This window comes from Neopelma chrysocephalum, unplaced genomic scaffold (genome assembly GCF_003984885.1).
Source record: "Neopelma chrysocephalum unplaced genomic scaffold, ASM398488v2 Primary Assembly neopelma1_96887, whole genome shotgun sequence".
Classification (NCBI taxonomy): Eukaryota; Metazoa; Chordata; class Aves; order Passeriformes; family Pipridae; genus Neopelma; species Neopelma chrysocephalum.
In genome coordinates, this window is record NW_020925530.1 from 129,933 (window position 1) to 142,759 (window position 12,827).

The window sequence follows — 12,827 nt, forward strand, 5'->3', positions numbered from 1 at the left end:
CAAAGCACAAACTCTAGTCCTGAAAGCAGCATTTAGCATGCATAGAATAAGTTTCTTACCCAATAGACGTCCCTATGGGGGGGAAGACAGGTTCAACCCGTCAGCCGATCCAAGCAGTTTCGGTGGAGTCCTTCTCTGATTTTTCCCTATTTCCAGCTTACTTTTATATTATTTCTTTAGGTTTAGGTGGAGCTTGAGTGACTCTAGTCATAAGTACTTAATTGGGTAGTCATCCTTGGCATTTATCTCCCTTGGTGGACAGATACGGCATGGTCTTTGAACTAAAAAGTATCACCATGTTCCCCTTCCTGCAGGATGTTTATGGAGGGAGGCCACGGTGCCTTCACGCTACTCCCCTCTCCATTGCATTCCCCATAGCAGGTGCTTATCATTGTTTAGGGAACTTTCGTAGGGCATGTTGACCATGTTCCATCTGGGAAGCAGCAGCTGCATTTTCCCCTTTAATTCTTATTCTCCTTTAATTTTTAACCCTATCCATTATTCCACACTGGCAAATCCCTGAGATGGCAAAACAATAGCTAGAATGAAGAAGTTAGTTTAAGCCTCCCAGACTTAGTCTGCAGCTGTGGTGTATGTTGTGATGTTTTGGTTTTGTTATTTTTAATAGCTGCTAAATTGTAATACTCATTGCAATAAAGAGCTCTTTAAGTGTATCCCTTTGTGGTTTATATTTTTTTAAAGCTACTTTTCACTGGGGTACCAGATCAGCTGGTGCTTTCTGACAGCTTCTAGAGAAGCTGAATTGAGCACGTCTGTAAGGGAACGGGTTAAAACTAAGTTCATTCATTCATGGCTAGGCTTCGCGAACGAAGATTTGGGAAGGGCTCTACCCATGTTTGTTACAAGCGCGTTGGTGGCTAAAAAGGCCAATACGAGATAGGCACGTCCGGTTGCAATAGGTACAGCAGAAGGACTCCTTAGGTGGTATATTCTGCAAGACACGATTCTTTCTGCGTTGTCTTTTCTCCTCAAGAGTGATCCTGCGTGCTTTCTCAAAAGCATCAGCAGCGTTAAAGATAGTGTGTCTCCAGACCACTCGATTGGAGGCCAGAGTAGACCAGTTATGTTGATCAATATTGCCAAGGCTGAGATGTTGTTTCAGGGAGTCCTTGTATCTTCTCTTCGGGGCCCCTCTCTTGCGGCAGCCGGTGGCAAGTTCACCATAAAGCAGGATCTTAGGGAGGCGGTGGTCCTTCATCCTGGAGACGTGCCCTGCCCAACGCAGCTGTGTTCTCAGCAACATGGCCTCAATACTTGTAACTGCTGCTTGTTCTAGAACAGACGTATTAGTCACATAATCTGACCAGTGGATGTTTAGGATTGTGCGGAGACAGCGTTGATGGAAGCGTTCTAGGAGACGCAGGTGGTGGCGGTAGATGACCCATGATACAGATCCATATAAGAGAGTAGACAGCACTATGGCTCTGTAAACACTGATCTTTGTACTTTTCTTCAAGTGTTTATTTCACCATACTCTTTTATGAAGCTTTCCGAAGGCACTATATGCCTTTGCTAACCTATTTTCTATCTCTCCATTAATCTTACCATCCGAGGAGATGAGGCTACCTAGGTGTGGTAGTTAAGTCTAGGCCTTCCTTGGTGACCAGTTTGTAACCAAGGAAGTGCCCAGATTTACCCGGTATTCCCTACGAGTTTTACATAAGCCAGGGTATAAGAAGAAAGGAGGAGAGGCCTTTGCCCCTCTTTCCTTCCAGCGGCTTTGGAGGTGCGGGTTTCCCTGCTGTTGAGTCTGTCATGTTGGGGAGTGAGGCCTGGTAAGGCCTTGCTGACCTTGGGAGACAGAGGTTGCCGGCGGTCGTTCCAGTGCAGCTTTCTGTTGACCCAAGGAGAGTAGTAAGATATTCTTTTGTTAATTCTTTTAGTTGCTAGATCTTGGGCTATTGATCATGTATATTTTATTTTGGTTTTGTTCCTTTTTTCCCTTCCCCCTTCCCTTTCCCTTTTGAAATTGTACATATATTTCAATTGTACATAAATGTAATATAAGTGTAAATATATTTATATATATTGCTTTAGCTGTCTCTCTCTCGTTTCGGTTCTCTTGGTTTTTTTCTTTTCCCTTGGTTTGAGGGGGGAGGGGGGAATGGGGAGCTCTTGTGGTGAGGTTTGGAGACTTAGCAGGGAGCCAGCTTCAAACCACAACAGTAGGTAATTAAACTGCTGGACTGATTTGAGCTCTGATTGGCCAATGGTGATATGGGGATGATGGAAGACTTCCTGAGTTGCAGGTTGATAGAGAACTTCTGTGTTCTTTAAGCTGACTTCCAGCCCAAAGAGCTCAGCAGCGTCTGCAAAGCAGGATGTTAAATGCTGCAGAGCTGCTTCTGTGTGGGCAACAAGGGTGGCGTCATCAGCTTAAAGCAGCTCCCGGACAAGATGATTTAAGGTCTTAGTATGGGCCTTCAGTCGCCTTAGGTTGAATAGGCTTCCATCAGTATGGTATCAAATGTAGATACCATCCTGATCATCGAGGTCTGCCATGGCCCTTTGGAGCATCATACTGAAAAAGACTGTGAATAGGGTTGGTGTGAGAACGCAGCCTTGTTTCACACCATTAGTTATTAGAAAGGACTCAGAAAGTGCATTGCCATATCTGACTTGGCCGTGCTGATCCTCGTGGAGTGAGATGATCATTTTAAGGAACTTAGGGGGACAACCTAAACGTTCCAAAATCTGCCACAGACCTTTTCTGCTCACAGTATCAAAAGCCTTGGTGAGGTCGACAAAGGTTCCATAGAGACCTTTGTTCTGTTCCCTACACTTCTCTTGCAGTTGTCTGAGAACAAATACCATGTCTGTGGTACTCCTGTTGGCTCTGAAACCACACTGAGATTCAGGTAGAATTCCTTCTGCTATAGCGGGTATTAGTCTGTTCAGGAGTATTCTTGCCAGGATTTTGCCAGCAATGGAGAGCAGAGTAATACCATGGTAATTTGAGCAGTTTGATTTAACTCCTTTCTTCTTATACAAAGTGATGATGACTGTACCACGAAGGTCTGATGGTAGTTCGCCTCGTTCCCAACAGCGCACCACAAACTCGTGAAATTTAGCATGGAGTGCAAGGCCCCCATGTTTCCAGACTTCGGGTGGAATTCCATCAACCCCAGCTGCCTTGCCAATTTTCACCTGCTGTATGGCCTTAAGGGTTTCTCCTGAAGTTAAAACTAAGTATAGTATCTGGAAATGTCTGATTAGTTAGGTCTGAGCTTAGAGTCTTTTGGAAATGGGAAAAGAAAGATTTATATTTGTTTTTCCCTCTGAGTATGTCAAAATAGTATGAGAGTTCAAATATAAAGAAAAACTGAAATGTATGGGGCTTGTAAATTCTTTTCTGCTGCAAGACTTTAATTTCTAAAATGTGCGTTTGAAGCAGAAAGGTGAATCTTGGTTTAAAACAAAAAAACACCAGAGAATACAGAAAATGATACATAGATCAGTCTTAAAGGAGAGAATACTGCAAAATTGGACACCTCATCACAAGGAGTATTGTAAAGCTGAAAAATTGTATAAAAGCATTGAGAATGTTTGGAGGGCCTGGAAGAATAGGCAATTTACCTTGGTGGTAAATGACACCCTACTGAAGTGTTTTATAAGGCTGACAATCAATTCTGGGGCATTGAAAGGTCAAATTTGAAGCTAAAGACCAGGAAATATGTATATTATGTGTCAGTGAACTCCATAAATGGGGAGTATTGGTGTGTCGATAAACAGTGATAGTGATACTTGGTCGCCCACATCTTTCAACACTGAATTTAATGTATTATACCATCAATTGCTAGCGTTTAAAATGGGATCTTTAAAGCAAAAGAGGCTATCTTCTTTGATTTGGTCTTTTTCAATTTCTTGCATATGCCTCTGAAGCATCTAGTGTTGGCCTTGCTCAAATGTTGAAGTCTTTTTATAAAGCTCAGAGTGACTGCTGTTCCCTGTTTCAGAAACCTACTGAGTGTTTTGTAAAACAGCAGAGACCATGCAAGCCTCCTGTTTCATCTCTGGAGTTAGTGTACTGCATTAGGGGTCTAATGTGTTTCACTTCCAAGCTTGCAAACAGTTCAGAACATGTGAAAAAGGGAGTGTAAGACTGCTTAATTTGAAATGGATCAGTTTTTACTTGGTTATCTAGCTGAGTCTTTGTGGAAAGGTGTTAGCACTGGTGCTGGGAGCGTGGTGGTGTCACAGGGAAGAAAGGAAGGAGGGCTATGCTTCCTGCGGCAGGAAGCTGTTGCGTTGGCTTGCCTCCCTATGAAACTGTACCCTGAGTGCCCTAGTCAGTGTTTAATTTGAAAATTTCTATGATTCTCTGGTTTAGGATAGATTATTTTGAATAGCTTGCATAAAGTTACCAGTGTTAATCTTGAGTCCCTGTTAATTGGAACCTCTGTCTCCTTGATCCCAGAAAACTACATAGGACCATTATGTCCTCAAGCAATTTCTAACAACTGTCTGCATGGTTGGTTTGGGGCTTATATTTTAATACCTAGAAGTAACCTAATAGAAGCTTCAAAAACAAGATTTTTTTTCTAAATGGCTATAATTTTTCTTTTGAATGATTTGAAGTGCAAATTGCAGTGAATGTTAAACGTAGCCCAAGTTTCAGCATCTCTTCTAATATTTCATTTTATATAAAATATCCTGATCAGGTAGTTGATACTGAAAGGCTATCAAAGTTGAAAACAAACAGTTCTACTACCCAGGTGCCTGCAAACTAAGATTTCAACTATCCTTTAATGAATTTTGAAAGACTTGATGATTTCGAGCACTGCCAGTTGAGAAGATTGATTATCTGTAGACCATTGAACTCTAGATTGAAAGATGGGAATAAGCTTATTACCAACTTTATGAGTAAATTTCAAATTGGTGTCCACAGTAGAACAAAAATTGGTAATTTAAAGCATGATAAACAATGAGGAGAGGCTTGTGAAATGGCGGGCTGTTGGAAGAATTCTGTCAAGCTGTCATGACTAAATGACATTCCAAACCCAATTTTGCTTGCTAAATTAATTTGGACATGGGCAGAACATGCATATATGTGTATACAGTTTGTCAATCACTTGTGGAAAATTTTAATAAATGAATAGACCCAGCCAGCCTAGGTGCAAAGTTAATAGACTAAAGTTAATTTGTGTATTTTTCTGGAGTTGATTTAGCCAGGAAAGACTCGAGGAAAAATTAAATGTCTAATCCAACAGTAACCTTAGTCTGTCCTAACTGTTAAAGAGTCTGCAGCAAACTTGCATATGAACTTAATTGGTTAAGTATCTAACCACGATGCAGACTTATCTGAACTATTATCTGACTTGTTTTAGGATGCAGTGTCCTATGGCGTTTGGTTAATGAAAAGTCCTAAGAAGGTGTTTGTTTCATGTGAAACCTCAGTGCTAATGTGTCTGTTTTGGTTTGTGTTTTTAGGGATCAGACAGGAATCTAATTTATTGCTTGCTGAGTGTTCTGTCTGGTGAAAGTCATGTCATCCATATTGCCATTCACTCCACCAGTTGTGAAGAGACTTCTGGGGTGGAAAAAATCTGCTGGTGGCTCTGGAGGGGCTACTGGTAGTGAGCAGAATGGTCAGGATGAAAAGTGGTGTGAAAAAGCAGTGAAAAGCTTGGTCAAGAAGCTAAAGAAAACAGGACAGCTGGATGAGCTTGAGAAGGCAATTACCACTCAGAATTGCAGTACAAAATGTGTGACCATACCAAGGTAAGCGCTGTTGTGTTTGAAATTGTTACAACCACTTAAAAATAACTAAATGGATGTTTAGGCTATCTGAACAAATTATTAAAAAATCAGTTGCATGCTCTGATTCTTTACAAAATCTTTAAAACCTATTTTGTTTTTATACAGTGCTTGCTTACAACTGAATCACATGCTTTGTAAAGTTACAATTTCATATGTTTTCATAACTACATAGATTCCAATTTGTATGTATTCTGGTGGTGCCTGGCACAGCTCTTCGTTTGTAGCACTGCCTTATGCTTTTATTTAATAACCATGTCTATAATCAGAGGGGCATACTTGAACCTACACTTTCACTTTAAAAATAAAAGACTAATTTTTCCTTGGTCAACACTTCAGTCATCTAATTATTTTGTTGTATCTGGTAGTTTCATTTAAATTGTACAAGCTGCATCAGTTCTCCCTTTTGAAGTGAAGTTTTGTCTTTGGAGGCAGACTGTCTGAAGACCATTTTAATTATTTGTTACTGGTTAATGTAAATGCTTTTTTATTTAGTAACTTGGAGTATTTCTAGAACTGCTCTTCTGCTCCTGATATGTATATACATTTAGGTGAATGGCTTGCATTCTACCCCTTTGACTTTCTCAATTCATAGCAACTGCTGTGTGAGGGGCAAGGGTTATGCTTGTAAGTATAATGCAGGCTGTTTTCGGTTCACGTTGTACAGAAATCCCACTAAGGTGCCTGTGCAAGGTCATTATGTGCAACATAAGTATCAAATCACTTCACAGGTATATTTTTCTATGAAAAGGGGGTCTGGTGGCATGGAAATATTTTGGGCACTTAGCGCCTTGACACTTAAAATAATTTTTAGGGGAGAGAAACTGTATCTGGTTTATGACCTTAATTTCTATATTAGCACATTCATCCCAACTACTTTTAAACTTTGTATTAATCATAGTGCGAACTAGATTTGACTGGTGTCAGTAATGATTTCCATGTATCAAATGTGTTATAGCTGTTATCTGATAATGGTTTTAATGTTCTCTTTTTTAGATTTGACACAGCTGTCTGGGAAAATCATGAGTATGCTCTGAATAAATGACTACTTTGTGTTTTCTCTTTTCTATTCACCTTTTGTTTCTAATGTTGCCCTCTGCTTGTATTTTCTTCCCTAGAGCAGTCCCAAAATTCTCTGGGTTTCCCTTCTGCTTTCTTCCTTTTGCTGGCTGGAAAACAATCGGAAATAAAATATTAGCTCTTTCTTGTCTTAGTGTATATCAGTAGACTAAGATTGGAACCTGTAGGGGTATGTATTTCTTGACATAAGATGACTATATATTTAGGAAGTCTTTATCATGACAAAGACAAAATGCTTAATTGGGAGGTGTTTCACATGACAGAAGCTAAATATGCCATATAGAGATTCACTTGATATAAAATGTCTATCTTCTAGAGCTCTCCTGCAAGGGTACTGGGGCAGTAAATATTGCTATTTCAGAAGAATAGTTGTCAAATATTTTTTAGAAGATACAAACAGTATGCTAATATATCATTGTTTTCCTAGTCTACTTTGGGTATGTCCTCCTGCTTGCATGACCTTTTGTGTGACACAGTAAATAATAACAGAATACGAAGCTCTGTGATACTCTGTAAAGCCTCCATGTTGTGACCAGCAGTTCTTGCTGGGCTATGATGCACTCACTGTTCTCTATCCTCCAGTAAGCTGTAAAAAGGACTGGACCTAGGTTTTACTTTTCTTGCCTACCTTAGGAGCAAGCCAATAGCAAGAGAGCTCTTGAAGTGATGTTGGCTATTGTACAAGGTTTAATTTTAAATTAAGAAATGGCTTTGGTATTAAGGGTATTAAGAGATGATATCAGTGTTGCCAGAATTCTTGAGTTTCGTAGTTGGCTTTTGGACTGTTGATATTATTTCACTTTGACAGCAGTAGTCTGGGTTCCCAAAAAATAACAAATGTCAACTCAGTGCTGTAATGACTTCTGGAGATTCTTGTTCTTGGATTTAGTAAATTAACAAAACTACTGCTTGAGACCCATTTAATGAATGTCTTAAAGATCTGTAGATCAGCAAGGAAAAATAATAAAATGCTAAATTTGAAACTTTTTTCTTTCCTAGTCAGCAGGAAGTTTGAGGTGCCAAGATGCTGAGATGTAGTTTTGATGTGGTAGCTGGGCTAACTTTCCAAACCTTGTTCTGCTTGGGGAGGGTCTTTGTGTTTGGTTTTGTGTGGTTTTTTTAACTTGCTTTAGATTTACTTACTAATACTCAGTGTAGATATTGACAGGTGATGTGGGATGCTTCTGTTTGCCACTGTTGCATTATTCCCTCAACAGAAGTTTCAGTTGTGGTTTCACAAATTTCTGGTCCTCTTGGAGATTTCCAGAGTTTGATACAGTACTTAACTCTAGTATACTTTTTCGTCATTGAAACCTAAAGCAACTAAACACCTACAAGCTTTTCTCAAAACTGAGAGCAGCTTGGACAATGGTTGTATTAAATTGCCTCTTCAGAAATCTGCATATTATATATTACTGTATGTCATTGATAATCCTGTTGAGTTAGGATTGCTCTGTTTCTATGCTGTTTGTCAAGGTGACTACATACTGAGGCTGATACTGTGTGAGCTATGCAAAAGCTGCTCATGTAGTAATTAACAGAACTTCTGCAGACTAATAGAGGTTCTGAGAAAGCAGAAGCAAACAGATGGAGTGGGTGTTGGCATTGCACAGCAGGGGTGCTTAGCTCTTCGTAAATGGGTCAGTAATCTAGAGCAGAGGCTAAATAAGTACAGAGGTCCTTTTGACACTAGCCCTCTAAGTAATTTGTAGTTATATTGCTGAATCCTCCCAGCAAGCCAGTGGGATTCTAATCACATAATCCCTGTGTATCTTGAAACTAAATGTTGGTATGTGAGTTCACTTTTCTAAAACACATAATGAATTTGGTAGAATTTAAGATCCTTTCTTTATGCTCTCCTTTGCAGTTTGACAAATGGGGCACAAGAAGCAGTCAGTGAAGTAACAGAGCATGAGCATCCATTTATATGTCTTCTAATGGAGCAATTTCTTATAATGGATTATTCTGTTGAAATAGAATGGCAGAATCGTAGAACAGTTTGGGTTGGAAGGGACCTTAAAGATCATGTAGTTCCAACCTCCCTGCCATGGACAGGGACACCTTCCACTAACTAAACAAGGTTGCTCAAAGTCTTGTCCATTAATACTTTGTAACTAGTGGTAGCTAAAATCCAAGCCTTTAACAAACCAAACCATGCCTCATAGTGAATAGTCAAATGGCATATTCATAATCTATCTTCATTATTTAAAAAGTTGTTTCAGTGGTGACAGTACATAGTATTGGAATCCAAAGCAGGGAAACAAATAACTAGTTTCCTCATCTCAGTTTTTTGGTGTGATCAGCTGTGTGGTTTTTCTGTCTTTAAAAGAGTATAGATATGCTTCATGCTTTCTTCTTGCTTCTTGTAAATAAAACTTACCAAATGCAGTTACTTTTGTAAAATGCCTGATAATGTACAACTAATAACAGAGTTTAGTCGGGACAGGTTTGGGATAATGTTGGCCTGGACTGTTGTAGCTTCTATATTTTTAAAAATGAAAAAAAGCTAGGGGAAGGGAAGCATTGAGTTTAGACTCCTTCATGATGTCCTGTGTTCCTCTAGAGCATACATATCTGAAACCTAATGCAGAACTGACTGTGTCCTTCCTGAGCTGTAACTGGGTACATCCATATCACAGGTTGATTTCTGCTTCCATGCAAATATTTGTGTAATTTGACAACTGTATTAGGGCTTTATTTTATATGAAGTATTACTACTAAAACTGCAGAGTCTGATGAAAGTTCATCAAATTTGTGAAAGCAAGACTGTTTGACATGGTCAAAATTCTCTAAAGAAAATATGAATTTCTCTATTATACTAATGTTATTCCTTTGCTTGCTTGTCCTGCAGCCCTTTTTTCATTCCCTGCAGTGAGTTAGCACTATGGGTAAGATAGGCAGCCTAGGCATAGCTTACGGCACATGTTAAAATTGTTTTCTGAAGGCTGGTTCTCTTCGTTAGTTAATATGAGCCTCCATACGTGGAAGTTTAGTGGTGATCACAGTGTTTACAAAGGAGTTAACAGCAGAAGTAAACTGGGCAAGGAAATGTCCTGTTTAAAGATGGGACAACTCGCTTGGAAATGCTGTTTGAGAACAAACAAACCTTAAAATTATGACATTTTGATGCCTTTTTCTTCACACGACTGAGTAAAAAGTAATTTCTAATTTAGGTCTAAAGGGAATAATTTTTCTTAAATATAACTTGTGCTACTAGTTAGCATGTTTTCTTGAATTCCCTGGGAATATTTGTCAGGAAAGTGATCACATAGCTGCATTCAATAACCTAGTTTTAAGGATGCTCTTGATCACCAGTAGAGCAGAGTTGTCAAGCTAATGTGGCTTTTAGAATTGTTCGTTTTCAAGCTTTAAGATCTTTCCCCAAAATAGGTTACTTCAGAGTATATCAATACAGAAATTCCTTTGTTCCTTCTCAGGTTAAAGCCACAGGAAATTGGTGGTTTCAACAATTACACTGGGAATAGGGAAAGTTCCTCTGGAAACTGTTTTAGGAGAGTTCCCAACATCTGCTGCTAAGCTATGAGTGAATTAGCTAAGAGGACAACAGCAGGCAGTTAGATTGACACGTTAGATCCTAAATTAACGTTGCTATTCCAGACAGAGGTGAAGTCTGTTTTCCCAAAAGCAGAACTTGGCACTGTCTGCTAGTTTGTAGCTGAGCTGGGATAATTTACTATTCAAGTTGGGGATGGACATCGATTCTTAATCATAGCTCACAAGTTGAGAGCTGCTATGTATAAAGAATGTCCTCATAGCATATGCCATATCTCAGTCCATATGTATTCACTTAGCTGTAAATTGGTTCTATGAATGTTTGAAGACTATAGTTGAACATCTTGAGCTTTCTAAAATATAGATATTTAAACAGTGCATCAGAATACAGTAAAGTACTATTTTTATTGCTGAGGTTACAGGAAGAGTGTGCTTGTAAATTTTTTGTTGATGAACTGACTCCCTTTTCTCATGACAGGATTACTGAGGATGAAGCAGAGACCCCTCTGATTTTTCTCTTGTTGGAATTTCAATTAAAATAATGCTTTAGAAGAAAGCCAGAGAGATCTTTCCTGGAAATATGGCAAGGCATAGTTGAGGTTTTGGGGAGTGTTGGCCAAAATTAGCTTCAAAATCCCCTCATCCTCTTTGATAGCTGGTGCTGTGAAGACTTTGAATGTGTTAACTGGAAAGGTATAGCAGGAGAATCAAATTGCCCTTCCTCTTCTCAGTTCTGTAATTATGGTGGGAGTTGAATGTTGTCTCTATGTTCTCTGTAAAAGACTAAAGAAAGTTCTTGGTGCTTTCTAAGTGTGTCATGCCAGGCTCTAGCCTCCACAGGACAGTAAGAATGGAGTGATGGTGTGCTTTACAGTGGCTTCCTTTTGTGTGTGTGACATTCCTTCATCTTGGAGTTGGCCCTGTGTGTATGCGCTACTCCAGCAGCTTACTGTATAACTTCCTGACTTCCTCTTAGTAAATGGTGTGCAACCTGAATTTCCAGCCTAGAAAACAGCCAGGCAGCTGCTTGTCTGGTGAATAGTGTCCACCTGCATTGCCTGAACATAAAATGTGAAAAGATGATCCTGTGAGAGAAACAGTCTGTTTCTGAAAGTGATGAGTGCGGAGCAGCTGACTTTAGGGGTGTGTTTCTGATGCTTTACAGTGTCTTTTAATCTGTGTTGAGAGTTTCTTTCAATAACTTTACAATGACCGCTTTCAACTGGTCTATGTTCTGTAGTGCTGTATTGTGCAGTCTGGATTAGTGTGTAGAGAGAACAAGAATGCTCTGAGAGATTCTACCAATGTCCTTGGAGCCTTTCTCATAGTTGGGGTAGCAGAAGCTGGCACCTGGTTTTCCAAGACAATCTCCCTACAAAACTATCCTAAAAATCAATTTAGCTCATGTTTTATCACAAAATTAAACTTAAAAATGAGTTAAGTGGTGGTCAATCACAAATTTCTCTGTTTCTTTTAAGCTGGTGAAAGAAAAGTCTGTTTAGACTAACTAACCATCAACTTGTCCAGCATTAATATTCCTGTTTTATATATATTTTTTTTTAATGCTTACCTAGGGAAGGAGCTGGATAACTGTATGATGTCTGTGGTGCTTGTCTTCAAAAACTGACTTGAAATAAATGACTTTTTGAAGCTTTTTGTGAAAACAGTAATTTCTTAGTAAAAAGCATTTTTGAGTAAAAATGTTTTGTGAACTGGTCACTCTTGAGGTCCTTGTTAATTGAGAGGAACCATCATGGATGGGGTTGTGACAGTGTAGTGAATGGTCAAAGCAGAATAAGCTAACAAGTTAAATACTGTCGTTCCCTTAATCCTTTCTACATAACTTCCACATTATAGCCTAAAGTTAAATTGTTTGCTTTCTCCTATTTGATTCATAGTGTCAGTGTATTTCATATGTAGAGTAGGATGGAGGATTTCTAATAGCATATTTTTCTTCTACCAACACTTCCTACTTGAATGGCTGATTAGAAGCAGGCTCCTATTCCTGGTGTATCCCCCTCTCTCTGGGGAGATATTATAGCTGCTTTCCAGTACCTAAATGGGCTACAAGAGAGCTGGAGAGGGACTTTGGACAAGCGCATGGAGTGATAGGACAAAGGGGAATGGCTTCAAACTGACAGAGGGCAGGTTTAGATATTAGGAAGAAATTCTTCATTGTGAAGGTGGTGAGGCACTGGCACAGGTTGCCCAGAGAAGCTGTGTCTGCCCCATTCCTGGCAGTGTTCAATGCCAGGTTGGATGGGGCTTTGAGCAACCTGGCCTAGTAGAAGGTGTTCCTGCCCATGGCAGGGGGGTTGGGACTGGATGGTCTTTAAGGTTCTTTTCAACCCAAACCATTCTGATATCTGTATACAGAAGAATGTATGTACATCAGTAGGGCACTGACTAGACACTGTGTATTACAGCAGTTAGGGCCTTGCAAGTCACTCATTCTT

At 39.5% G+C, this 12,827-nt stretch overlaps 1 protein-coding gene across 2 annotated transcripts in view; it reads left to right on the forward strand.

Moving 5' to 3' along the window:
- Nucleotides 1–5,452: 5,452 nt before the first annotated feature.
- Nucleotides 5,453–12,827, forward strand: part of LOC113960786 (mothers against decapentaplegic homolog 2-like) — a 53,320-nt gene continuing 45,945 nt past the window's right edge. Inside the window, exon 1 of one of the 2 annotated variants that reach the window (XM_027670539.1) lies at nucleotides 5,453–5,742. In XM_027670539.1, the coding sequence (XP_027526340.1) occupies nucleotides 5,507–5,742 (236 nt within the window). In that variant the 5' untranslated portion in view covers nucleotides 5,453–5,506. The remainder of the gene's footprint in view (nucleotides 5,743–12,827) is intronic. The other variant, XM_027670540.1, reaches the window with a different exon arrangement.